The sequence below is a fragment of the Melopsittacus undulatus genome, chromosome Z (assembly GCF_012275295.1).
Source record: "Melopsittacus undulatus isolate bMelUnd1 chromosome Z, bMelUnd1.mat.Z, whole genome shotgun sequence".
Taxonomy (NCBI): domain Eukaryota; kingdom Metazoa; phylum Chordata; class Aves; order Psittaciformes; family Psittaculidae; genus Melopsittacus; species Melopsittacus undulatus.
This window is the reverse complement of record NC_047557.1, coordinates 34950421-34976058: the sequence shown is the minus strand read 5'-3', so window position 1 is coordinate 34976058 and position 25638 is coordinate 34950421. Positions and strand designations below refer to the sequence as shown.

The 25638-nt window shown below is 34.6% G+C and overlaps 1 protein-coding gene across 3 annotated transcripts in view; it reads right to left on the bottom strand.

Annotated features, from left to right (window-relative positions):
* Nucleotides 1-25638, bottom strand: part of CNTLN (centlein) — a 194288-nt gene that overhangs the window by 17205 nt on the left and 151445 nt on the right. For 2 of the 3 annotated variants that reach the window (XM_031054312.1, XM_034073005.1), the window contains 5 exons: nucleotides 15201-15365; nucleotides 11864-11961; nucleotides 9976-10102; nucleotides 8287-8424; nucleotides 7742-7927 (listed from right to left, as the gene is read on the bottom strand). In XM_031054312.1, the coding sequence (XP_030910172.1) occupies nucleotides 7742-7927; nucleotides 8287-8424; nucleotides 9976-10102; nucleotides 11864-11961; nucleotides 15201-15365 (714 nt within the window). The remainder of the gene's footprint in view (nucleotides 1-7741; nucleotides 7928-8286; nucleotides 8425-9975; nucleotides 10103-11863; nucleotides 11962-15200; nucleotides 15366-25638) is intronic. The other variant, XM_034073006.1, reaches the window with a different exon arrangement.

The following is a 25638-nucleotide window of genomic DNA, read 5'->3' as shown; positions in this document are numbered from 1 at the left end:
CACATAGCAGCTACTATTACAGTCTACTATGTCATCTATAGTTCCCAGGCACTGAAAGAACAATGAAAGCAGGACTAATAACAAAATCACGTGTCTCAGACATTCATCTACACCTTGCATGAGACATATATGCACAGCTACAGAAACATGACACACCTTGCAATTTGGTTACATAGTTTGAATCGTTTAAATCACTTCCACTGAACTCTTAATACAGAGTGGGATATAATAAAATAAATCATCATATTTGAAGCTATACCTGTTATCATCTTTACCTATCACAGTCAAAACCCAAAGTGAAGTGCTATCCTTCTAAGCCTAAAAAAACAAAGTAAAAGAAGAGGACAGAAAAGCTTTTCAAATCTATTTATTCGTTATTTTTGCAATCAAGATTTTATCCATTAAGATGTCTACATTATATGCTGTTTGTGTCACGCTATATGCATCACTAACCATACGTCTTCTGTAAACTATAGGAGTTCAGCCATTCACTTTATTCATTAAAATTCACAGGGCCTATTATTCTGTTTACAGTCTAATACATATTCACTGTCACTATTCAGGCCTTTGATTCAATCTGCCTAAATCCCAGATGCAGAGTAATCCTGATGGAGATTATCTTAATTTATCACCAACTTCTTCTCAGAACCAAGAAAGGTTGGTATTTCATAATAAAAGCTGTGTTCCTTCTCTTTTCCTAAAGCAGCATGCACAGCAAAAAAAAAAAAAGAAGCAATAAATGTTTGATTTCTTAATGGTGAGTTTCTTTCAGTTACACAAATTTTGCTTTGTGTATAGAATACCCTCTCTTAAAGGTGTGTATTCTGAAGATAAGAATACAGATTCTCATCACACTGGAACACATCCCTGTAACTAAAATACTATGTTGATACTGACTGAACATAGATTTCTCATCTACTTAATACAATACAAAATAATCACTCTGGATATACTTTTCTAGGTAGAGTGTTGGCAGTTTGGAGTGTAATAAATGAAATATCTGTTGGCTTTTAAGTGTTCCCAATTGGGAACATTTTCTGACAACTTGAAGTGGTATTATATGTGTCCACTTTCAAAGCAAAACTGACAGTGCTGACCTATGTAAGTGCTACTATCTGCTGTCATTTGCAAAATGTCCCAGTAACCCACTGAAGAAACCTTTCTTTGATCAGTACTTCCAAATCGGCTTGGTTCATATACAAATGCGTACATTTCCCAAATATATTTTTACCAATTATAAAATTTTACAATTACTTATTATGCTTAGCAGTCTTAGATGAATGATTATTCAAACACCATACCACATCTGACCTAGGTACCCTGATAAAAAAGCATATTCTGCACACCCTGAGCCAGGAAGAAGTTGGAGCAGTAGTACTACCAAGAAAACAAAATCCACGGGGCTTAAGAATACGTTCACCAATGGAAGCAACCTATGAAGAATATTTCTTATATCTCACCGTAACTGGAAAATTCTGAAAGTCCCTGCAAGGATTTACTTCTGTCCAAAAACCTGACTTTATAGCTGGAGGTAAAGGCAGTAGCAGTTTATTTGTGTTGTTCTTGTTGGAAAGGAGCAGATAAAACCCAACAGAATATTTCCCAGATATTTGAGCCTCCCAACCCAATTACTAATTATCTTTCCTCCCCTCTGCCTCAGCTCCCCCCCCCCCCTTCATTTCTTTTGATGTACAGGGCAAATAGGATGTCATCTGCATATGGTCATTCTGAGAACATGTTTCCTGGCAATGCTGTATCTTTCCCAACACAGAACAGCTGAAGAGAAAAAGACAACAATGGTAAATAACAGGAAATTTCCAAATGACATGAATTTTTTAACATGAAAGTGGTGAGTTAATTAGACTTATTCTTTGCAACAAGAAGTTTTGTGTGACATTTTCAATTAGCACTGCCACTAAAGGGCAGTCCCAGCCCCTCTAGCCTGCAACCATGTAAACATGTCCTTATTGTGACCCTCTGTGGTACACAAAAGCTGGTACTCTGGGTTTTCAAAAGGTTAACATGCATTTTCATGAGCTAGCTCACAACTGACCCATATAATGTTTATGACAACGTTCCATAAATGGATGAGGGAGGAAGTTTCATATCGACAAAAATGAGCAGCGACAATCACTCAGAGGTGACTTTTATACCTTTAACTGCATACTAAACTACAGCCCAAGACAGCAGTGAGAAAATACGCCATGACACAGCTGATGGGAGAATTCAGGATAAACTGCAGAAAGGTAAGAGTGACTGACATACATACATTGGGATATAAGGTAAACTGACTGAATGACAAATAGCTGGCAGAACTTCACTCGACCAAGCAGAGGTGAAAAAAGGCCTCTGACGTGTGGCTGCACGTAGCTGTATGTCAAACAACAGAGCAAGGGGGAAATGCACCTAGCTTAAGCTCTGCTCTAAGTAGCATAAATGAAGGCAGATGTCTTAAGAGAGTGAGTGTTAGATCCCCAGGCAGATCCACTATGCTTGCCAAGAAAACTGCCATGGGTCTCGATTTTGGCAGTCAATTCTATCAGATGGTTATACTGGAGACCTATCAAGAACAATGCCAGAACAGACCAGATGTGAACTGTGTTGCAGTGGGTATCCTCTGTGGAGGGCATGTAAGTCTCAAATCACAAAGGCATTATGGAAGTGAGAAATGTATTTAGCTGACTTTGAAGCATCTAGCCGCCATCACCTATTTATTGAAGCCACAGTTGAATATAGGTGCCTTATCAAAACTTCAAAATATCATCCTCAAGGTCAGAAAACTTCGAATATTTTCATGCTAGTGCAGATACCATCATCACAGACTGACTCATAAAAAGTAATTTTGCTGATGTACAAGCTGAATGGGACAGACAACGCTACTGAGGTCTAAGCTTACAAAGATCCATAACAACAATATGTGGTCAAAGTCTAGGTGAGCTATAAAGAACCACCAAAACCCCACCAAATACAGTAATGCAGGAAAACAGAATTCCCACAGAATTAGGCAGGATTTTGGACAGTTTCATAGCAAACTATTATGTTCCACCTTCTTTTCAATAGACATCCAGTCAAGTAGTCTAATAGCGTTTTTTTAAGTTTATGCAGCGGCCGTATGTATTGTCACAGGTACTGCAAACTGTACAACAAAGAACATTATGCTCTGGTTGCTGTGCTGCACATAACTGGCAAGATCTGCCTGAGGATTTGATAGTGCAGTACGTGTTATATAAAATACTGACCAGTGGTGAACTATAGAAATTGGATGAGGCCCGCCTGGACAAGTTCCTGTGTGATGTACTCTAGGTTACCCTGCTCTTGCAGGGGGGTTAGACTAGATATCTTTCGAGGTCTCTTCCAACCCTTGGGATTCTGTGATTCTGTGAATGGTTCAAAGAGAATTTACGGTGCTGTTGGAAGATGGATGGGATAAAAACAAGCAACTGTACAAAAGGTTTCTGAAACACTCTCAGAGCCACCTGGTCCCTTTTGCAGGTAGTTTGCATCCTTTTGTAATAAAAGTATTGTATTTGGCTTAGCTTACATTATACTTATAGCCTTAGTTTAATTATTATCAGTCTTCATAGATGCTAATTCTCTTAAAATGTGTATTAATCAAGTTTAGCTTTGATCTTTACAGAATTTTAGAAACACCTGAATTTCATTAAATTACTTTTCAGATCAAATGAATGGGCCATTTTGGATTTTAACATATTTTTGACAATGCATAGCCTACATTTTTTAACTGAACATCTCAGTGATAGGTCAGTCATCTTAAAAGACAGTCTATTAAAATGAACAGTAACCTTTATCAGATGACTTGTACTGACTTTCAGAAAAAAAGTCAGATTTATTCAATGCAACTTATTTTCCATAAAGCCATTCTAAGAAGTATAACTATGCTCCCATAATTTAATAATTTAATAATTGAATTTCTCATCAGATTTTCATTATTTTGGCCACAAATGAGGTTGGACAAACTGGTCTAAAAATGCCTATCCTGACTGCCTTTTCCAAATATCAACTCAGTATTATCATTCTTTTAGACTCATGGCAGTGCTGTAGTATATATACACTCACTTTGAATACTTAAAATGAGGATCAGCAAGACAAAAAATCCTTAACCTGGCCTATAAAGTAGTAAGCTATAAGAGTTCTCAATGCAAAAATGCTATTTCTTTCTAGAAATAGCTTAAAATTGTCCAGTAGTAATTAGTAGTAATTAGGGGATGTTTCATCATCTTCATAATAACATGAGTCTATGTCCCTCCAGATACAAACCAGAAATCATACAAGGCCTCTGTCTTAACATAGTAACAGATTTGTTTTATCTAATAATGGGTTGTATCCACCCTGCAGTAGCTATCTTATTGCTAGCACATTTTTTTATCCTGCCTCTTTTCTATTGTTTTTGGCCTTGCTATCCATAGATTTCCTCTTGATTTCTTTAGCCTCTTCTCCATCCTCTATACACTACTGCTGCTCATATTTTCACATTATTATCTAGAATCAAATTTCCACTTCCTTTATACTGCGTTTTTATTTCTAAATATTGTGTTCACTTTCTTACCAAACTGAAACAGGTATTTAGAAGGAGCTACCTTCTAATTATGGAACTGTGGTTTTAATGTTTACTTTAAACTGTTACAGTGCACAATTTCTCTTCTTATTTTCTATTATTTCTACTAGCCTGTATCTTCCTCTTAACAGCTCTGGAGAAATGAGCTGCCTGGAATCAACCTATTTTAGCTGCCCTGTTGGTTTCCATTGAATGTAATTTAAGACATAACACCTGATCCCTGTATCATTATTCAAGTCCAATAATGACTTATACCAGAAACAGCAACTTTTGACTGTAATTATTTCTTCCACCATTGTTAGAAATAATTTTAGTTAGTTGTGTAATTGTCCCAAACTGAGCTCCCCATAGCAATGCAATGCTTTATTGTACATTACAAACATGTGCTTAAACAGTAAATCATCATATCCTCTAATTTGATCCAGTGTTCTGTATCAGAAGTTTCTCCCCCAGGTTTTGCAACTTCATATATTGATCCAAATGGATTCAAGATCCTGTGGTTCTGAGTTATCAATAACTCTAAAGGCGCGTAACAGGGTCTGCTATAAACAGAAAGAGCCACAATCTCTTCTTTGATGTTTCTGTTGTCCTGTAATTAGCTGTAGCTATTAATTAGCAACATGGAAATGATTTAATTGTTGTGTGTTAAAAAAAGAACTATATAATATCACGAGAGACATAGAACAGCTAGAAAAGTAACTGCGCTCGACTGATTAATGAGGAAATTACACCTCCACTCAGAAAAACAGGTAAGGCTTGGGAGCTGGTCAGAACAGCAGGTAAAGACAAAAGCGTCATACAAATATATTAAACAAGCTAAGCAACAGATGGTTTAAACTTGATCTCTATACAGAAAAAAAACTTATTTATTTGAGTTACTGAAACTTGAGTGAAGACCAAGATCAGGGAAAATTAACATCTGCCTGGTAGGAGAGAGAAGGATGAGACAGAGCAGACTTCAAAGGAAAAGTTGGTGCAGGAAGGAGTACTACCACTTACTGTGCCACCTCAACCTTCCTATGTAGGTTATAGCAGCAGATACGTAAGAGGTATTTTAACAGGATTTGCTCAATATACCACAAAATTCCACAGAAACACAGAGGATTTTCAGCTATGGTTTTTACAGCATTATACTATGAATAAAATCTGATTTGAGAGAACTCTATTTTTTTTTCCATAAATATTTACTACCTAACTAAATGAAGCAATCTACTGAGGAACTTACAGAAAAGATCATTCTGCAGAGGAACAGTAGTCAGCAAAAATGGTACTTCAAATATGCATGCATATTCTTTTATCCAGGTGAGAAACTACATATTTAGCCTTATTAGGCAAATGTTATTATTTATAGAGAAACTATATATTAACATTCTTTTCACATACAGTAGATCAATGCGGTAACTAGACAGGCAGCCGTCTTATTCAATGATGAATGAACTATCATAATAGTTGCTAATAGACAATTTTCCTTATTAAACTGCTTTTGAGAATAGAAGATCTTTTACTTTCTTATTTTCTGGGTTTTGACAAAATTTTTCATTTTGGAAGTATGTAAAGTATCAACAGAAAGACACTTGTCTATCTCTTTTGCCTGTAACTGCTACTGTAGTTTATTCAATAAAGTGATTCCAAAATTAATAGCAGTCTGAATGGAGACTGAATTGCACCTCTCTGTCAATAACACACCAGTATTTCATACAGAAAAATAAATTTGATTAATTCAGGCTTTCCCATACTTTTCCAAAAATAAGTATGCAGCTGTGAAAAGAACACTCATTTTTTTTCCTCTCAGAGAAAAGACTGTTCAAGAAAAAAAACACATTTTCCCCAATGAAAAAAAATAACAGTTTGTTCAATAACAGGCAAGATAATTCTGAATCACAGAGCTCAATGTTTGGTTTTGCACCACTTCCCCAAGGGTTACAAAACAAGGCAAGCATAAGATAGCCTTTATTTTAATCACAAAATTAAACCCCAAAATAATTAATATTTTAAATAATGGGCACTTTTTTTTCCATTAAAATCTACCATAATTTTCACCTTAGATATTTTAGTTTATAAATTCTTTAAATTCGGGATTTAAAGAGCATTCAACATTGTTCAGTCTTTTTTTTTTTAATGAAGTGTATGTGAATTTTGCATTTCAGGCCAACGCCAGGTCTAAAACCTGCCATGTCAAGTGACTTGTTATCTGACGATGACAGAGTGAAGGTAAAATACACAAGTATTTAAGTTACTAAATTTCAATCCGCACTAGAAAATTACTAATGAAAAAATAACTACATATGCTTTCTTTCTACAGTGCATTAAAATACCACTACTATCTACTTCAGATGCCATCTGACTTGCTTAAACATATCTGAAAGGAGCTCCCCTCAACAGAAATCCAAAAACAGTAAAGTGGATCTGTTAATGGGTTAGTAAGATAGACCCTTGTCTGAAAATAGGTCTGTAGTATATATATATATACATACACTAAATTCAAGTTCGAAATTTACTGAATAGGCATTGCAATTCTTAGTTCCTAATGGATATTTCAGAAAAATAAGTAATACTGATATTTCAAAATTAAGATGCAAAACAGACTAGTCATTTTATAGAGCTACATACTGAAGTAGTATGATGAAGCAATTTGTATAAACCACAGACAGTATTCTTGTGTGATGCACCATAGCAGATTATTAAGTATTTAACCAAAATAAGGAAATAATATTCCACATACTGCTCTTAAAACTGCTCTTGATTTTGCAATATATAAGCTTCTTTATTTAATATTTTTTGCAATAAAAAGCACATGAATGTGGAAAATGATGTAATTCACAATAATCAACAGATATTTCGTAAATGTCAGGAAATTTTTTTTGACAGAGCAATTTGCTACATAACTAAGCATTTTTTTCTTGGAAACAAGTACACTGGCAGCCATATACACCATGATAACCAATAAAAATTACGGAAGTCTTCAGAAGTCTAGGGGAAAGATACCTAGAGCCATTGACTCTTCTCCCTGTTTAGATCAGTTCAGAACTGAGTTGCAGGAACTTCAAAATAGTTCCAGAACAGGGAATGTACCAAAGATTACCCTCATTTAATCTTTTACATTTTGCTTTCACTCAAGAATACTTTTATTTACGTGAACACTCAAAAGAGAATTAACTCTCTAACCTTCACAAATGTCATGAACTGTTCTACTTTGTCATTGGTGAGCAGCAGCTGCTTTTGTACAGTTTCCAAAGCCTGTCTGCTTTGTTTAGCCAAGCCATGTAGTTGTTGAGATGCAGCAGTCTCAAGTTCAGTCATGGCACATTCAGTCTCAGTCATTTTGCTCTTTAGATTGGTAAGCTTGTGATCCTGAAATATATTTGCAGAGAAATGGCAGTGATACAATAAAAGCTGATATCCATGTATCACAAAAAAATGAACAAACAAACCAGCCTCCCACACAGTGGTTAACATCACAGAACATTCTATTTGCAACACATAAAATGGAATTTCAACAGAACAAAAATTTAATTTTCAGTCATCACGTCCATGTTTCAGTCTCTAAATTTCAGTGATGTGACAATTAAATCAGAAAAACACATTACTGTTATTCTGCTCTTTTTTCCCTTTCTGTATTTAAATAGGCTAAGCTGGTGACCTTGCAACTTTTCATTGGAAAGTAAGGCATGAAGAAGTTCTTAAGTGGAGCTATCATAACTCCAATATACCTTTTTCTCCAACTCATCTTTAGCCTTGTGATACATCTGCTCATACTGAGACTTCTCTTTTGTAGCTACATTAAGCTTCTGTTTCAGTGAGTCAATGGAAGTCTTTTTGTTCAAACAGTCTTCAGCCAGTGTCTTTGCCTGAAATAATGAATGGACAAGGGCAATTTTCTATTAAGATACAAAACTCAAAAATGAAATAAAAACTAAGCTTACCTATACTGCACATATTATATAAATAATTTGATTAAAAGACCTTTTTCTGAAATTAGTCTTTAACAAAGATTGCATACAATCATGTTACATAAAGTTTTGACTTGTGTTAAGTGTAAAGAAAAACTTTGTATGCAAAGCGGTTTGTTTGTAAAAATTGGGCTGTCACAGTGCACGCAAAAGGGAGCAAACTGCAATTTCCACCCATTTTTTCTATCAGAGGTAAAAATATTAGTCAAAACACAGCTGAATAAATGGCAACTGTTTGCAAGTTAGTAAAGTCTTTTAGATAATTATTATCATTTTGACATACAATGAAAACACTGATTTTGGGTAAAATGAAAGAGACCAATGCTTCTAGAAAATCATTCAGCTCTTCTGACAGTATTAATCACATTTTTTTTCCTGACAATATTGAGTAAGAGGGAATTTCTTTGATCTTCTGCTGAAGACAACATAAAGTTTATCAAGTTGATTTTCCATGTGGAATAATCAAATTAATGTATAGAATTTGATTCTCTGGAATCTGAGAAATGCAGCACTTAAATACTTAGAGAACAGCATTAAAATACATCAAAGTACATAATTCCAGTCTAGATCTTTTGTCTGAATCCAAACCCAGGTATTTATCTTGTTTCTTACTTTAGCTCCCTTGCTTACTTAAGCTCTCACTCTCTGGCTACAGATTTCTTACTAACATTTTATCTTTGCCATGCAGGGTAAGACAGTAGCTCTCTCTAGAACTGAAAATGCTATGTAACTGCAAGCAAAGATAGTGCTTGTGATATTCAGCAAGCACCCACATTCTAGGAAACCAAAAGCAAACTAGTAAATTGTTTCTCTCTATTTTTGGGTCATAAGCTGCATAACCTCTCAGACAAGCAAATATCATAGCCTTTTTGCTTTAAAGGCAAAAGTGTGGTAAGTTGGTTGGGTAACATAGAAATATATACAAGTTCTCCTAGCTTTGCTGAAATCATCCAAGAATTTCGCAGGAGAAAATAATTTGCTATAGAACAGACAATTACATTAAGCTAAGAACTCTGAATCATTCATAACATTGGAGTAGAAAACAGATTAACATATTAAAGCATTTAGCTGCTATAGGCAGGAGAGGTGCATGGACTTCATTAGCACGTCATGTAAAATCACATTTGTTTCAGGTCTACTATATTTCACAAACGTTAACAGTGCATAAAACTAAATCTTGCTTCTTACAGCATATCCTCGCAACTCATTGTTCTGAATACTTTGATATTTAAGTATGCCTCTTAAGAACATACATTAAATTATGCTGAATGCCTCTAAACTATCACCATATACTGATTTTATACAAATTATAGCAGAGGGAATTTCACCCATAAGTGTATGTTTTTTGCTTAAAGCAATACATCGATTTAGTATAGCATGTTGAAATAACTTCTGCAAATCCACCAGTTTTTGCTTTTCCTAAAACTATCAATGGCAAGAAAGAAGTACCTTTCTCTCAAGACTTTGTAAGGTTTCATTACAAGTTTTCTCATTTTCTTGATTTGCTTTTAGGCGAGACCTTAAGTCTTCTATCAAATGTCTTTTCATATTAAGGTTCCTCTCCAATCGAGAAATCCTAGAAGGGAGAAAGTTACACTGCATGTCACTGTTAGAAAACATTGTTAATATGCAACTACTTCAAACAACTAAAAAGTATAAATGCAGAACAAAAATTATCATTCCTATAGCTTTAGAACACCTTTTTTTAGTAAAAGCTGGTGCATTTCTTGCAATATACCCTATTCTCTACCATTAAAACCATTTTCAAGTCTCTTATTAAACAGACCTATTTCTAAATATACAATTAATTTGTGATTAGCTTTTTGCTGTGGTATATGCTCTAACTTGTCTGATCTGAAATCATAATCATTCTTCTTAGGATATTATCAAAAAAGGCAAAAAGCCTGTTGAACACACAAAATTTAGTAATTTAATTCATTAAATGTCTCTGTGGTTTCTTAATTATTTAATTTAAAAAAAGTGAAAGGGGGCAGTCTCCTTTCATTCAACTGAGAAATACACGAAAAATCTACATCTCTATAATAAGATAATTCTTAAACCCTGCAAAACCTAGAAATAATATCAGCATTTCTTAGAAACTTCTCAAAAAATGGAAATCTTATGTACTACAAAATAACCTCTGATCAAAAGTAATACATACAAAAGTAATGAATCAAATACAAAAGACTCCATCATTATAATACAAATTAGTATTTTAAACAGAAACATAAGCAATACTTAAATGTGTTCAGATTTCTGGACTTTGTATTTTTTTAATGAAAGCAAAATGCATGATAACATGTTCAGAAATAAAACATTCTTGATACCATGTTAACACCATATTAAAAAAAAGAGAAAAAGAGTGCATCTTAAAATTTCTTCTATTTCACGTTTGTACTATTAATGTTATTTTGGTGATTACACCTTACAGTTTACAAAAAAAAAATACTATCTATTTTATAAAGGAAGCATGATAACCAGTAACTCTTTTTTAAATTTAAGCCTTTTGGTAGAAAAATTCAGTTTCACTTCAAAACAGAAAATACAAAATGCAGACAATTTAACAATTTCAACAGTTCTCTGTTTTTGATATGAAGTAATTTCAGGTAAGTAAACTGCATTCTTTCTACAAATAAATAAATAAAAAAGAATGATTAAAGGAGTTATACTCTGGCCCAGACAAGAAATTCACAGATAGGTTATGTTTATGTAGTAACATCTTATGTTTATATAGTAATAAAATTGTAATTAAAATTAAAGATTAGCATTATATCAGGTACAGTAGGTAGAATAAAAGTCTCAGTTGCATGCTTCACAACAATACATGTGAATATCTAAATAAGTAGTAAACCTTAATCAATTAAAATCGAAACAAATACAACTGGCCTTTTGAACTTTTTATGAATTCAAGACTGGATGTTTAATCTTGTTTAAGCATCTGAACCTTGACATGCCTCTTAGCCCCTAGGCAAAGAATTAATGTATTTGAAAGACTGTGTTTAACAGTGCTGAGGCATTCATTTAGACTTACATCAAGGATAAAATGGTCTAGAGTCTGAGTTTTGATTGAAGGTATTCTTACTGCAATACAGATACTACTGTGGCTAGCTAATCACTTATCAGTTTACACAAAATGAAGTTTTAGCACATACTGCTCCAATTTCCAAACCAAACCACCCCCCCCCCCCCCCCCCCCCCCCCAATATTATGCAAGACTGCAATAAAAAGAAGAATAAAACATTCTCTTAAAATTCTATTTAGGAATGGTTAATGTTCTAACAATTATACAGCTGCCACTGGGTGGCACCAAACACAATGGATAGAAGAGTGAACCTACTTTCCTTGTAGTTCCTGAATGCGTTCTTCTTTTTCCTGGACTTCGTTTTTTAATGACTTAATGGTGGTTGATTGCTTAGTGATTTCATTATTCGAATTCTACATTGAAACGTATTAAAATATAAATAAATAAAGCAGACTAAATATTATAGCAGTCACCAGTAAAATTGTTTGAAATAATGGGCTGTGTAAACTTCCACATATTTTATGAATGTTCTGACAAATTAATTGGTACAAAAGCAGCATTCTTACTTTCTAGCAAAACTTAAGTAAAAATACATTCCTCAGCAAATATGATCAACACCAGTATTCTTCCATTGTTCTAATAATGTATGATTGATAGATGCTCCCCAGTACACCTGCAAGCCCAGTTCACTTATCAGCACCACATTTTCTGATCAGCTGAAAAAGTAACAGAAAACAAGAGAAATAAAATTGCATCTTCATATGAACTATGTCCTTGAATGGTGTAGTTCTACAGCACAGGGGGCCTACATCTGTAGAGCAATTATTTCAAATAAGCCCTTTTCCTGATGCGCATTTAAGAATACAAGAAAATCCAAAAGATTTTTGTGTGCCTTTAAACTCAGCAGCACAAACTTGGCTGTACTAACACAAATCAGTAACTAAAAGGTATGATCCTAACTTTCAGGCATATGTAATCCCAGTGAAGGAGAATTACACAGTTGTTGGCCTTTCTTCATTATATATAGTAGGAAGTGAAAAAAACCCTCAGTTCCTCCATGCAAACACACAAATAATCTACATAAGATTTAAATACAGAACAACTGAATTACTCCATAGAAATACAAATACTAAATTTAACTAAGTAGCCATGTTAGCATTCTGAACTGAGCATATTCATTGAATGCCATTGCTGAAAATGGCAGCTCAAAAACACCACATATAGAGATTTCAGAGCTCCCAAAGGTGTTGCCAAAAGATACGTATGTGTAAGCATACATACACATATATGTGTGCATATATGCATGCAGGTTCAGCAACTAAGGCTTTTTACTCATTATGTATAAACAATAAGTGAACAGATCAGACATGCTGTAAACAAAGATACTTCAGGAGAATTTCTCTGCTCAGTGCAGACTTGTAACGCCTATTAACATTAATGGGAGTATTGTACATAGCTCTGTGCACCTCAAGGGGAGTGTATATTCTTATGTGCATAGTTAGATGTAAAATATTGTTCTTAATAACTTTTCTACTCTATTTACTATTATTATAATGTGAGGTATAACCAGAAAATTGTTGAAATAATGCATGCTAGCAGAATATTCCTGAGTTTCCTGAGACCTGGCTGTTGAGCTTGAGCTTTGTTAGCTTGAAGCACAGCACCCAGTTAGATGGTTTACACACCAGATATGAATTTGAATATTTAGGTGGGCCTCTGCACATGCTCAGAGGTGAAGACATATGCTTATGGCATTTTGCTTCCAGACTCACCACCCATACTTACTACACTTCCTACTGGCAACGATACAAGGAGTCATTACATACAACATAAACAAATACTGCAAAGATAGCTCTGAATAAAAAAAGATTAACTAACATAAGCAGGCACTTTGAAATTCTGAGCTATGAGGAAAGCTTTTGCTGCTTTCACATTGAGCCATTTAGGAAAATAACTCTCTATCCCCTTTTTAAGTATGCTAGATAGCTGCAGCAGTAGTTGACAACTTCTGACAATTTCTTCTGCTAAAAATACTTGCAGGACTTAAATTTCTGAAAAATTATTAGGTCAAAACAAGGCTAAGAATTTCAATAACTTGATTTAAATAGCTTTTCAGGCCCTTACAGTCAAAACTCTTAGCAATTCAGCAACTAGTGATTTTACTAACTCGTATTTGGGGGTCACAGACTATGCTTATTCTAAATGTAATCTTGCATACATGGTTTATTTTAAAATACAAACATAATGCATCTTTTAAGAAGTAATTAGAAGTCGTTAGTATTTTTGACATCGGATCTATATATGTTTGCTAAATGTTTGCTGCAGAAATAAAACCCCTGTGATTCTTCAGCCATGTATTTTGCAGTTCATGTGTAGCAGACATGTTACTCTTAAAAGTGTTTCACATACACACAAACATTTCAGTTTTTAGTTTTCTTACTTCCAAAAAGCAATTGACTGCTAGGTTTCTGGATAATGAGTACGCTCATCCAAACGGAATAACCCTAATTAACAGAAATTACCACTCACCAGCAACAGAAGCAGATCAGTCAACCCCAAATCTAAAAATCAACACTCAAGAAGTCAGCATGTATGGTTTCAAGATCTTTCTCATAATTAAAGCAGATCGAATTATGTGCCTTTACAGGGCTACTCCCTGCTGCCCTCACCTCTTTATCAATGTGACCTACCTTTACTAATCCCTGAATATTGATGTTATGCACTCGTTGTGTTATAGACAAGATCTATAATACCATGATTACCATCAACAGCTAAGAGATCTGAGCACTACACTCATCTCATGTGCTAATACAGCTAATCCAGTACTCAGATTATCTATAACACTCACGTAATATGGCCTTTTCTACAAGTTGGCCTTTTGGCATTAGACTTAAAAGTGTGCCATTTCTTCTAGAAGCAAGAAACTGTAGAATTTTGACCTTTTCACTTTCTTCAAATATTAAAAAGAAAATTATAGAAAAAAAAACCCAAGTTTAAAACATTCAGTTGTACATGTATTTCCTCCAGTCAGAAGAGAGGAAGAATTAATATGTTTGAGGCAGACCACCTGCTGAGAATGCTCCCACAACAGGACAGTCCAGCATCTACATCAACCACATGTAACAGAATCACTTGAAACTGAAAAATGGCATCTTCAACAAGTTAGTATTTTCCTACCAGCTAATCTGCAAAAATACAAATACTAAAAGAATGTCTGCTGAAGACAAGAATAGTAGTGAAATATAGTAACACAACACTGTTATATTATATGAGCTCCCTCATTAACTCAAATTTTTGCTCTCTTAGCAGAGACTGCTGTTGCTTACTTCCTTCTTAAAGGAAGCAAGGACTCAATACACTTCTGTGGAAGTAATTCCACAGCATTTTTCAACAAGATGCATTTATGAAAACCCAGCAAGCCTCCCTGTCTGGCTTATTTGATCTGCACAAATTTTTTAATTGTAACTTTTAACTCTCGTCCTTATGACTACATTTGTACTTAACACCAAAGGTTATCTAACACCTAAGCTGCTAATCATTGGCTAAGATACATAAATGACAGCCTTTGTGCATACATGTATACCTGCTTGACCCAGTTATGAAATACTGTTCATATGAATTATCCTCAACACTAGATAATCTGTTCTGTCACCTTTAGTTTGCACTGCAGCTGTTTCATCTCTAAATCGATGTTCTTTGAAGGAGTTGGTGTGGCTTCACTCTTTCCAGCAGTTAGAGACAGATGTTCTCTCAACTTCAATTTTTCTTGTAAATCTTCCTTCTCCTGTTGCCACTTGGCCAGGTTGGAGGTCAACACCTGTTTTACAAACAGAAGAAACCGTCACAATCATATCCTAAAAATTAGATGCTTCTCTGGTTCGGAATTCATGAGGAATGAAACAGTATACATAAAAGTAGCTATACTGCACAGCCATTGGCTGAATTTTATAGTCCACATAAAGATAAAATCTGGCAGGAAAGAGAAGTCACCTACCACTAAAACCAAGCTTTTTTTTTTGCTTTTTTTTTTTTTTTTTTTAAGGCAAGCTTATTTAATTTTGACTGTACACATTGACATTTTTGCCACGACAGGCTAACCTTCTCATATAAAACTGTAAAAGTAGTTACTGTTGAAACCTGTTTATCTAGAGCCTCCCTGGGATTCAGCAATTATTTTCTACACAGAGCATGAAGAAATACCACCAACGCATATTAAAAGGTGGTTAAATGTCAAATCTACTTTAATGGTGACCACTGTAAGTTTACTTGAATTGCTATGTTGACAACTGCTATAAAACATACAGCTTTCTCTTGGCTTTTGTTTTGATATTTGTAGGGCTTGTAGAGGTTAAAGCAAAGTGGACCAGCTGCACTAAGTATCTTCTGGTTGGCTGGTCTGTACTCGTGTTGTGTTATTTCTTCCCTTTCACGTATATGCACCATAGCCAGAGAACCACATATTCCATAACCTTGACTCTAGGGCTGAGGTACTTAAGTGGTAAAAGCCAAGCTGGAGCAGGACAGGATAACAGATGTTAGTTGTTTATTCCACTGGGTAGGTCTTACCACCCTATATTGCAGCCAAAATGCTTCTCATTTAGCAACATAAATGCTAAGTCCAATTAGCAGACGAGGCTTGCTAGGGATTTAGTTCAAACAAATAACATGCAAACAAACTCTCAGTCTTGTTGCACTTGACTGACAACTGACAAGACTTGATTTTTGCAGCAATATATTTCACAGCATAGAGGTAAACTTTTAAATTAAGTATTTGTTTTAATTTAAATATTGATTTTTTTTTCCTGTAAAATGAAGACCTGAAATAATCTTTATGCTAGTGGTTAACTTTCATGAATCTGTAGTCAGCCAGAGTCATCAATGGCCTAACAACTCTGGCTCCTTAAGAGGGTAACTACTGTACTATCTTATTATTCCAAAGAAGATTGTAATACCAGACTTTAACATAAGGAACAATTATACAAAATGGTAATTCAAAATCTCTCAAAGGGCAAAAAAACCTTCTTTTGTGAAGAATCCTGATAAGAATCTGGAGAAGCTGTTGCAGTTTGAAATGACTAAATGTATGACCAATTATATACTGGTACACAAAAAAACATGGATGAAAGTTTAAGATACTATTCTATTTCCAAGCATTTATTATTCAATTCAAAACCAGATTTTATACTACATGATGTTAGCAGAAAAAAACTCTTTATACACATGTGTTTATATACACATCATCTGTGTTTATATACTAATCATCTGAAGATCACATATATATCCAAATAAAACTACTTATGTTCATGTTTATTCCCATCATAAATTAAATGAGAATGCTTGTAGACTTTGCATTAACTTCAAAAAATATCACAGATACAAGAAAGTGCATCCTGCATCCACCTTTAACAATACTTCACACTTGAGTGCATTTATTAAAGCAAATGGCCATTTTATCCATATCTCCAAGATAAGTTCTTAGTAAAGGGGTTAATCTTTCCATTTTCTTCTGCACCTGCTGTCATTATTGAATAAGAGATAAATAGTGTTTATGCATTTTCAAACTTTGTCATCCTTAATCTAATATATATATTCTCACAATTAATATTATTTTAGTAGAAGACAAAATGAAGTCTACTTTAATAAGCAAAACGAGTAGTAGTATGGAAAGATAAAGTATAGATGGATATAAGGATTAGGTTAATTTGTCCAGTATAGCCAATATTTCTACACGAGGAACATCATGATTCAGTATCTCTGTAATAAATTATTCATAAAAAGAAAAGGAAAAAAAAAATCATAGCTAGATCAATATATCTGATTAAAATTAGAAATGCCCCCATGTCTGCCCAAGATAGCCTGTGACTCTCAGAAGTTTCTTAGGCTACTGCTGCTGCCAAAATGCATCTGGACTAAAGTGCCATGACTGCAGTGGCTACATTCCCCAAAATGACTGCAATTATATCGAAAAAGAAAGGGCTTTCATGAGACAGATGCAAAAGATGACAGTGCTATGCTGGTTACAGAATTTACTTAAGTTAGGAGGTAGTAGAAAAATATTTCAAATATGAATGTCCATTAATTCAGAAACAGCATCAGAACTACCAGGGTAAAGTGAGAGCAATGCAAGACATACAAGACAACCCCCCCCCCAGCTTGCAGACAAAGATAGTCATGCAATTGCCATCAGTGATACAGAATCATAGAATCATAGAATAGTTAAGGTTGGAAAGGACCTTAAGGTCATCTAGTATCAGGAAGGTTGTCTCTTAACTGCTCTGGAAACAACGTAAATGATGTTACAGGGTAGATAATGTTAATGCTTTATTCTTCTATTTGGAATATATTGAAAGGTTATGTGAAATTTTTTCATAAATCTGTGTAGGATTCGAAAAACAGCCCCCTAGCCCAGGCAAAATATCTCTACCTAAAAGATATTTATTTGTATTTACTCACTTAAGAATCAAGTTCATTATGCTGCTGCCCCTCAGTACTCACTATGCTTTAGGTCAAGCCTTTTTCTCTTGCTTCTTTTTCAGAGCAGGAGGGGTGGGAGAGGTTGTGTGTGTTCTCCCATGCACACAAACTGTGAGTGACAGAGTAAAAAGGATTTACTCCAGGGGAAAAGGTCACCATGATGAAAGTTAGAATCTTAAACGCCAGCTAGACCAGATGTTGGTAAAGCCAGGCTACTGCTGTTACTCCACTATGTAGCAGCCTTTGCTTGCTGCACCTCCTCCAGAGTGTTTTGGCTTAACAGATGTTTATAGATTCAATATTTTAAAATCCATCTATCTTAATCTCCCTGCTCCTGTTATACCCATGACACTCTGCTCTGCTGTACACAAAGGAGTAAGTGATGAAATCTCAGTTTTTATGTAGTCCATGCGAAACTTGCAGTGACTCAGCAATACTTTTTACCATAAGACTTCTGCTCAGAAAGATAGCTACATAGAAGGCCCAATGGATTAATGTAGGAAGCTACTAGAATGGCCTATTGCTCCTCAGCATCACAGCAAACCTGTGAGGATCTAGCTCAGTCACCCTCCTCCTGCAAATGGCATGTAAGAAAATTTCTGTTAGAGGTGATCATACAGCACTGCCATTGCTGTACATGATTCCATACATTTGTATTTGCAGAATATATTATGCAGAATGTATTTGTCCTGGGTTCAGCAGTAGCAGTCATTTTTCTCCTTCTTAGTAACTGGTGCAGTGCTGTGATTTTGACTTTCAGCCTGGGAACAGCGCTGATAACACCAATGGTTTTAGTTGCTGCTCAGTAATGTTTAGTCTGACCAAGGACTTTCTGAGTCTCGTGGTCTGCCAGGGAGGAGGGGAAGCCGGGAGGAAGCAGAGACAGGACACCTGATCCAAACTGACCAAAGAGATATTCCATACCACAGCACATCATGCCCACTATATAAAATGGGGGCAGTTACCCAGAAGGGCTAGATCACTGCTTGGTTGGGCTGGGTATCAGTCAGCAGGTGGTGAGCAGTTGTATTCTCTTTCCTTGTTATTTCCCTGATCATTATTATTATTGGTGGTAGCAGTAGTGGTTTGTGTCATACCTTAGTTACTGGGCTGTTCTTATCTCAACCTGTGGGAGTTAAATTTTTTCGATTCTCCTCTCCATCCCTCCGGGTGCTGGGGGCAGGAAGGGGCAGAGTGAGCGAGTGACTGCGTGGCTCTGAATTACTGACTGGACTTAAACCACTACAGTATTCTAGGCAAAATTCTAAAATGGGCTGTAAGTCAGGTATTCTTGAAACACTTTTTAAGCAATAGCATTACCTGATTTTACTACTTCTTTAGTAATCCAACTATAATATAAATACCCTCAGATGGTTAAAAATAGTATTTGCCACCCATCCTAAACCCTGGCACATGACACATTACAATGTGCATCTATATGTCTGTAAGAGACACATAGTCAACATATTCCTTTATCTTTTCTCTAAGAAATCTGGCAGGTAATAAAATACACTTGCTCTATGCATAGATATTCATATCCTGTACCAAGGTCTATTTCAAAAGTCTAACTCTGCTCATCTTAAATCCTATTTTCTCATAGCTTTAGCTTGATTGTTAAGTATATCCAGGATAAGAAATACTTGTTGCACACATAAAGCCTGACAGAATTTTTCTAAACATAATCACATAGTCAGGTATATATAATTTTACACACTCTATCAAATGTTACAACATAATGATAAATCTATTTACAATATCCAAGGCAAAATTTATTGAGTCAGTCCCACCGATCTTGACCCTGTTTTGTTCTCTTCAAGAAAAACCTACCTCATGGGTCACAGAAAAAAAATGAGAACAAAAAAAGAAAAGCAAACCAAAAGCAAACCAAAATTAATAAAAACGGTATATTGCTATCTGAAAATATGGAAGATATATAACAGACTAAAATAACAACTGTGCTGCATACTCAATGTGAATCACATAAAGGCAAATAACTCCAAATCCTCATTGAAAGTTTTTTTTTTCATGCAAGCGCTATAAGTGGTTGATTACTTAGTATTCTAGATATGAAGAAAAAATATGAAACAGAAAAGTCTTTGGCGACTTAATATGGTAGCCCTAAATTTAAATAAAGATGCCCAAAAGCAAGAAAAAATATAAAATGTAAAAGTTATTTGTCATATATTCTGAAATTTTAGTAAAATTTACTTTATCACTGAGTTAATTTTTTTTTTCCGCCCAATGCAGTTTTCAGCAGTTGACTGTTTCACAAAATGTCAAGTAAAGGAAGGTAATACAGAGGACTTTTTGCCAGTGCTTTAGCTAGTTGTTAGACTTCAGTAGCCTTTAGAGACCATTAAGTACCCTTTGGCTAATTGACCAATGGTAGATTAATCCTCTTTTTATTCTAGCAGCACTATTTTAACACCCTTTGCACTCTGTCAGTGTAGTATCTGAATGACAAAATAATATTGTGCATGAATAATAAGCATAAAAGTTAAATTAACATTTCATGTTTCAAATGCCATACCTGTGTCAGGGAAAAAAAAAAAAACAACTTCTTTTAAACTCACTGACATTCAACTTTTTAAAACAATCTCATGTTGACATCTTTCTGAAGTGAATCTTCCTAATTACTGCTAATTGCCTATCAAGAAAAAAAATAAAAAATCTTTCCTTAAAGTGCAGTTGTCTAGTATAGATGAACACAGCTCCAACGTGCATAGTAAAGACAGGCATGACACTTGAGGTGTGCTACATTTTTAGGAGGTCATACTAAATATGGTTTGCAATGAACAAAGCAGCTTTTAAGGATGTTTAAGGCACTGAAAATGTCAATCTTTTATGAAGTGTTTAAATTAGCTCCCAGCAGAGAAATACAGATATCAGCATGCAGATAAGAGGTATATTTCTCCTCTCAAGTATTTTACTTAAGAAAAAACTGTTGTCCTATTGATAATGTCACTGTAATACAATTGGAGTTCATCAGTTTTATAAAAGCGATGTTTACACTGTTATCTATAGAATGGCCCTTTCACACATGTAAATAATAAATTCAGTTATCATTGGGAATACAGCTGTAATCACGAGCAAACTTTTATCAAAGTTTTTTTAATATCTTCTTATACTTGTGATAGTACTGATCAAGAGTAACCATCTTTTACAAAGGGCTATTTACTGTGTACTACTTCAGAAACAAATGTTTTACTTGTAATTTTAATTTGGTTATTTTATAGTTATTTATAGATAAATTTCTTCTACACCTTATAAAACCCCAGAATTATAACATTTAACTATAGTATCTTATAAAATAAAACAATAAAATTGATAAAATCAGAGTAGATACATCCATTTTAAATTTTGTTCTATTTTACCTTTTCATTTTTCTAAAGAATGATAATACCACATATATCAGTACCACAGCACATGCATGTATTCTAGAGAAACACTCACTCGTGCATAAATTAATCGGAGCAATACATTTTGAGCCCAGTTCTCAAAAAAATCATCTGTTGTTATAAACAATAGACAAGCCTAAGTACAGAACTGCACATTTTGCAACCAATGATTTTTCAAATAAATTAAGAGAAATAAGAAAAAAGTAATAATATAGGTAATATTATATATATATAGTATATCATCATATATTAAATGATGAAAACACTTGTGAAACATCATCTATATAATGATAACACTAATTAAAAGATAAGGGGTTTGACCTACAGCAGTTCTATTTTAGCTTGCATTTTCTATCAATTTAATGTCCCTGTAGGAGTAAATATTGCTGTATCCCATGCCTAATTTTTGTACATATTAAGAACACTATCTTGCTTTCATACTAAAATAGATGCAGCACTCCATCTGTCCTTGCAAATTTCAAAGGAATATAAGGACTATTAACTATGTATGTAACATTACTTATATAAGTAATTTCATTATGATCGATTATATGCTCACAACTACTTGCTTTAATTTTTGTAGGGATTGAATTTCCAATGCAGAGATGCAAATTGACAGAATACACAGATGTGCACGACCTTGTCTATAAGGCCTTAGCATTTCCAGACAAAATATACATAACTTAAAAAAATAATATTTCTTAAAAAGAAAGATATTTAGAGTACATTACACTACATCTTACATATTAACATATTAGAAGTATTATTATCTACACAGACTCCCTATGGAACATTAAAATAAGTTTTATTACAATTTAATTAAAAATGAGACATTTCATAACATTGTGTCCTACTTGAAAATATCTGGATATTATGGCAACCCAGTTATGAGGATTTGGCTTGAGTCCAAACCCAATGTTTCCATGTAACCACCGTTCTTACCTGTACAAATACAACTTGACTTAGGTATTCCAACACATAACATGCCTGTGCACAGTAAGTACTGCTGCTACATATAAGCAAAGACTTCCATCTCATGCACAAAATTTGCCCAGAGATTTCTACACCTTTGTAATTGCTAGAGAATAATAGACATGGAATCCATGCAATATTTTAAAGTTAGGAGTAGGTTTTACTGCAAAGTTTTTTTGCAGGGTTGAACAGTATTTATCTGATTTTCACCAAACATGAGAGTTGGGGCAAACTCATGAAGCTAGAAATTTGATTTTTTCATCTAGGGTCAGGGATAGTGCTTGCCATATTCCCTCTGCTTAATCTTAACACATCTAAGCACTGCAAATGAACTACTTGCATGAGAGCCAGTCAGGGAATTTCACAATCCCTACAACTCATTACAAATTTAACAGCAGCAATACTAAGTATTCATACGTTTCAGATAACACATACAAATATGCTTCACTAAAACTCATTGGGGGAAAAAATTAATAATGCTTCCATCTGTTTTCTGTATAGCTCACATAAAATAGAAAGAAACCAAAATGAAAACGCTATTTTAAAGACTGTTTTTAAACTTTCTTTTGATTTACCCGCTTATTTCCAAAGCATACAGCTTTATATCCTTAAAAATTAAAATTCTATTTTTTTTTAAATATAAGCAAGAAAGGAAGAAAACAGCTGAAAGAATGGTGAAATATTAATTTAAAGTCTCCTCATTTCCATCTGTTTTAGAGAATGAACCATTTTCTATTGAAATACTGCTGCTGCATCTCAAATATAAGCAGACAGGTATTCTGCACTTATAGGGAAATCTGTTTCATCTCCTGTATTCTGGCCTCCTCTTAATGTATTGGTTTTGTACACTTAAATCTACTTTTCAGCTGCTAACAACAATTTTCTATCAACCTATAGAAAACATGTCTAAAAGATACAAAGGTCTGAAGAAGTGATATAAGTGATATTTTGAGATAAAAATTACAAAAACCCATGCACCTTAGACGTACAAGAAGCAAGATGCAATATTCAAGGGACAAAATTTTCAAGATTGCTTTATATTTAATTTTACATAATTATTCAGACATCTTATTTGTAGCTGTTTCAGATATTAACAAAAGATGAAAAAATATCTGCAGAAGCTTCTTTCTTCTTTTCTGTTTTTTTTTTTCATGTAGGCAGGTGTGTACAGGCAAAGCATTTTAAGTGTAAATTGTATTAGCAAAGTTAGTTACTTAGGAGTTTAGGGAAATTCTCATGTTCTCACAGAGCAGGATAAGAGTAGAAATACACAACACAGTAAAACACGTGGAATTTTTGTAGTCATATAATGGTGATACTGTGCAAATATGAGTGTATTGTTTACATTTCTAGATAAGAAAATAAAGGCATACTACTAGCCACTTCTGAGAAGTATGAGGAAACTGACGACAGACATTGTGGGGAAGATGTGAAGACAGGGATGTATTTGAAAATAATGGACTGAATTTAAAAATCACCACTACAGTGGTACTGCATATAAATTAAAGTGAAAATTTATCCCTGGATTCTTGTAAATGAACCCCCACAGCCTTATCTTTAATTTGTAACTTATCTTTTCATTGGAACCCTTGTTAAAACTACAGGCATAAATGAACAGTCTGAGTAATGTACTCCTTACGTTACATATTAAATAGCTGAAGAGACCATCACAAGCAAAAGCCATATTTTCAGATAATGCATAAATTAAAATATACTTTCCCTTTATCATGATTATTATAAATATTATGACCCATCTGGGCAATTGATTATTTTCACATACATGAACAGTTTGAGGACAACATTGTGTCTAACCTCTGCAATTCAGTGTCCCAGGTTGAACCAGGCCTGCAGCTGCTGTCTCTTAGCATTTGCCCGATTCTCTTTGGCTTGCTTCACTGAGATATACGTGTAGACAAAGTCACACATTTTTCTTTGGTGTACATAATACCGAAAGACCACAGGACCACCTTTGAACTGTGAATTAACAGAAAACTGTTCACAGGCAGACCAGTTCCACCGCAGAACAGTAAATCCTCTTCCAGTGTCTGTGAATCTTGTGACATGATATGGCTAGTCATACAATCTTCAACCTTGAGAAAGAAACTGAAGCTCTTGCCATGTTAGGCATCAAAAGTAGCATGGAGAGATGCAAAATTAACCTGAACATGACACAACCTATGGTAACAGCCCATGACTACCTCATCAGTTGCCAGCGAATCTTTTGCAGAGCAGATCATATGGTACAAAGCACTAATAAGGAAGTATAATCATACTTCTGCCTCCTCTAGGAGTAGCCATAAGGTTCAGGCACTTCAGGTAAACTAACCTGGCTGCAAAACCAAAAGAACTCTTCTCCTTAGGTTACAAGGAGTGTAATAGTGTGTGACTTATGCAGGGATCCCAAAGAATCCTGTGAGCCTCTACGCATTGTCTGCAACAACTAGGGTCTAAGGCAGAGAAAAAAGAGGACAATCCCAAGGATGGAATGCTGTAAATAACCATTTTTAAAAAGAGTCTTAGGTGCAGTTTCCAGATACTATTTTTTGTCTATTAAGTACTCTAATTTGTAACACTTTTCTGCTGTTGTTGAAGACACCTTAGTTCTTGAATTGTATTATTTTATGCCTAGAAAGAGAAAAAAAATAAAATCAAATGCATTTTGAAGGCTCATGCATCTTCCTTGGTAAAGTGATAAGAATGGCTGTACTCTTCTCCTTTGAGCTCCTGGCTATGGATGTGTCCTTTGGAGTTTCTTCTTGTAGTGAAAGGGAGTAGCCAGGACAACAGAGCACGGGCATTAACTTTGAACATACAAGCTTAAACAATGTACTGTGAGAGTGAGAAGGCTGGACTAAGATGCAGGATCTAACAAAAATGTTTTGCAGTAAACTGGACAAAGAAATCTCAGTTTGGAATGGGTAAGAAAATAGGGGCAAATAGAGGAAAATTCTGCTTTGCAGGAGACCTAAAAATGCTGAACTAGCAAAGAAGATTCTTCTGAAATCTGGAGTAGTTAAAAAGAACTCTAGGACTAAGTAAAACATTGTTTCCCCAAGGACAAGATGTGGGAGCTATTGCTATGGTCCTGCTCTCTGACCATTGATACACCTCACTAAAAACCAAAGAGTCATAAGCTGCATGGAGGAAAAGGAGAATTTGGTGTTCCAGGAAAACAAAAGACTTGCAAGGACTAGCTGCTAGCTCCATTGTTCAAACTCTTCCTGTGCTAGTTAAGTAAAAAAACCC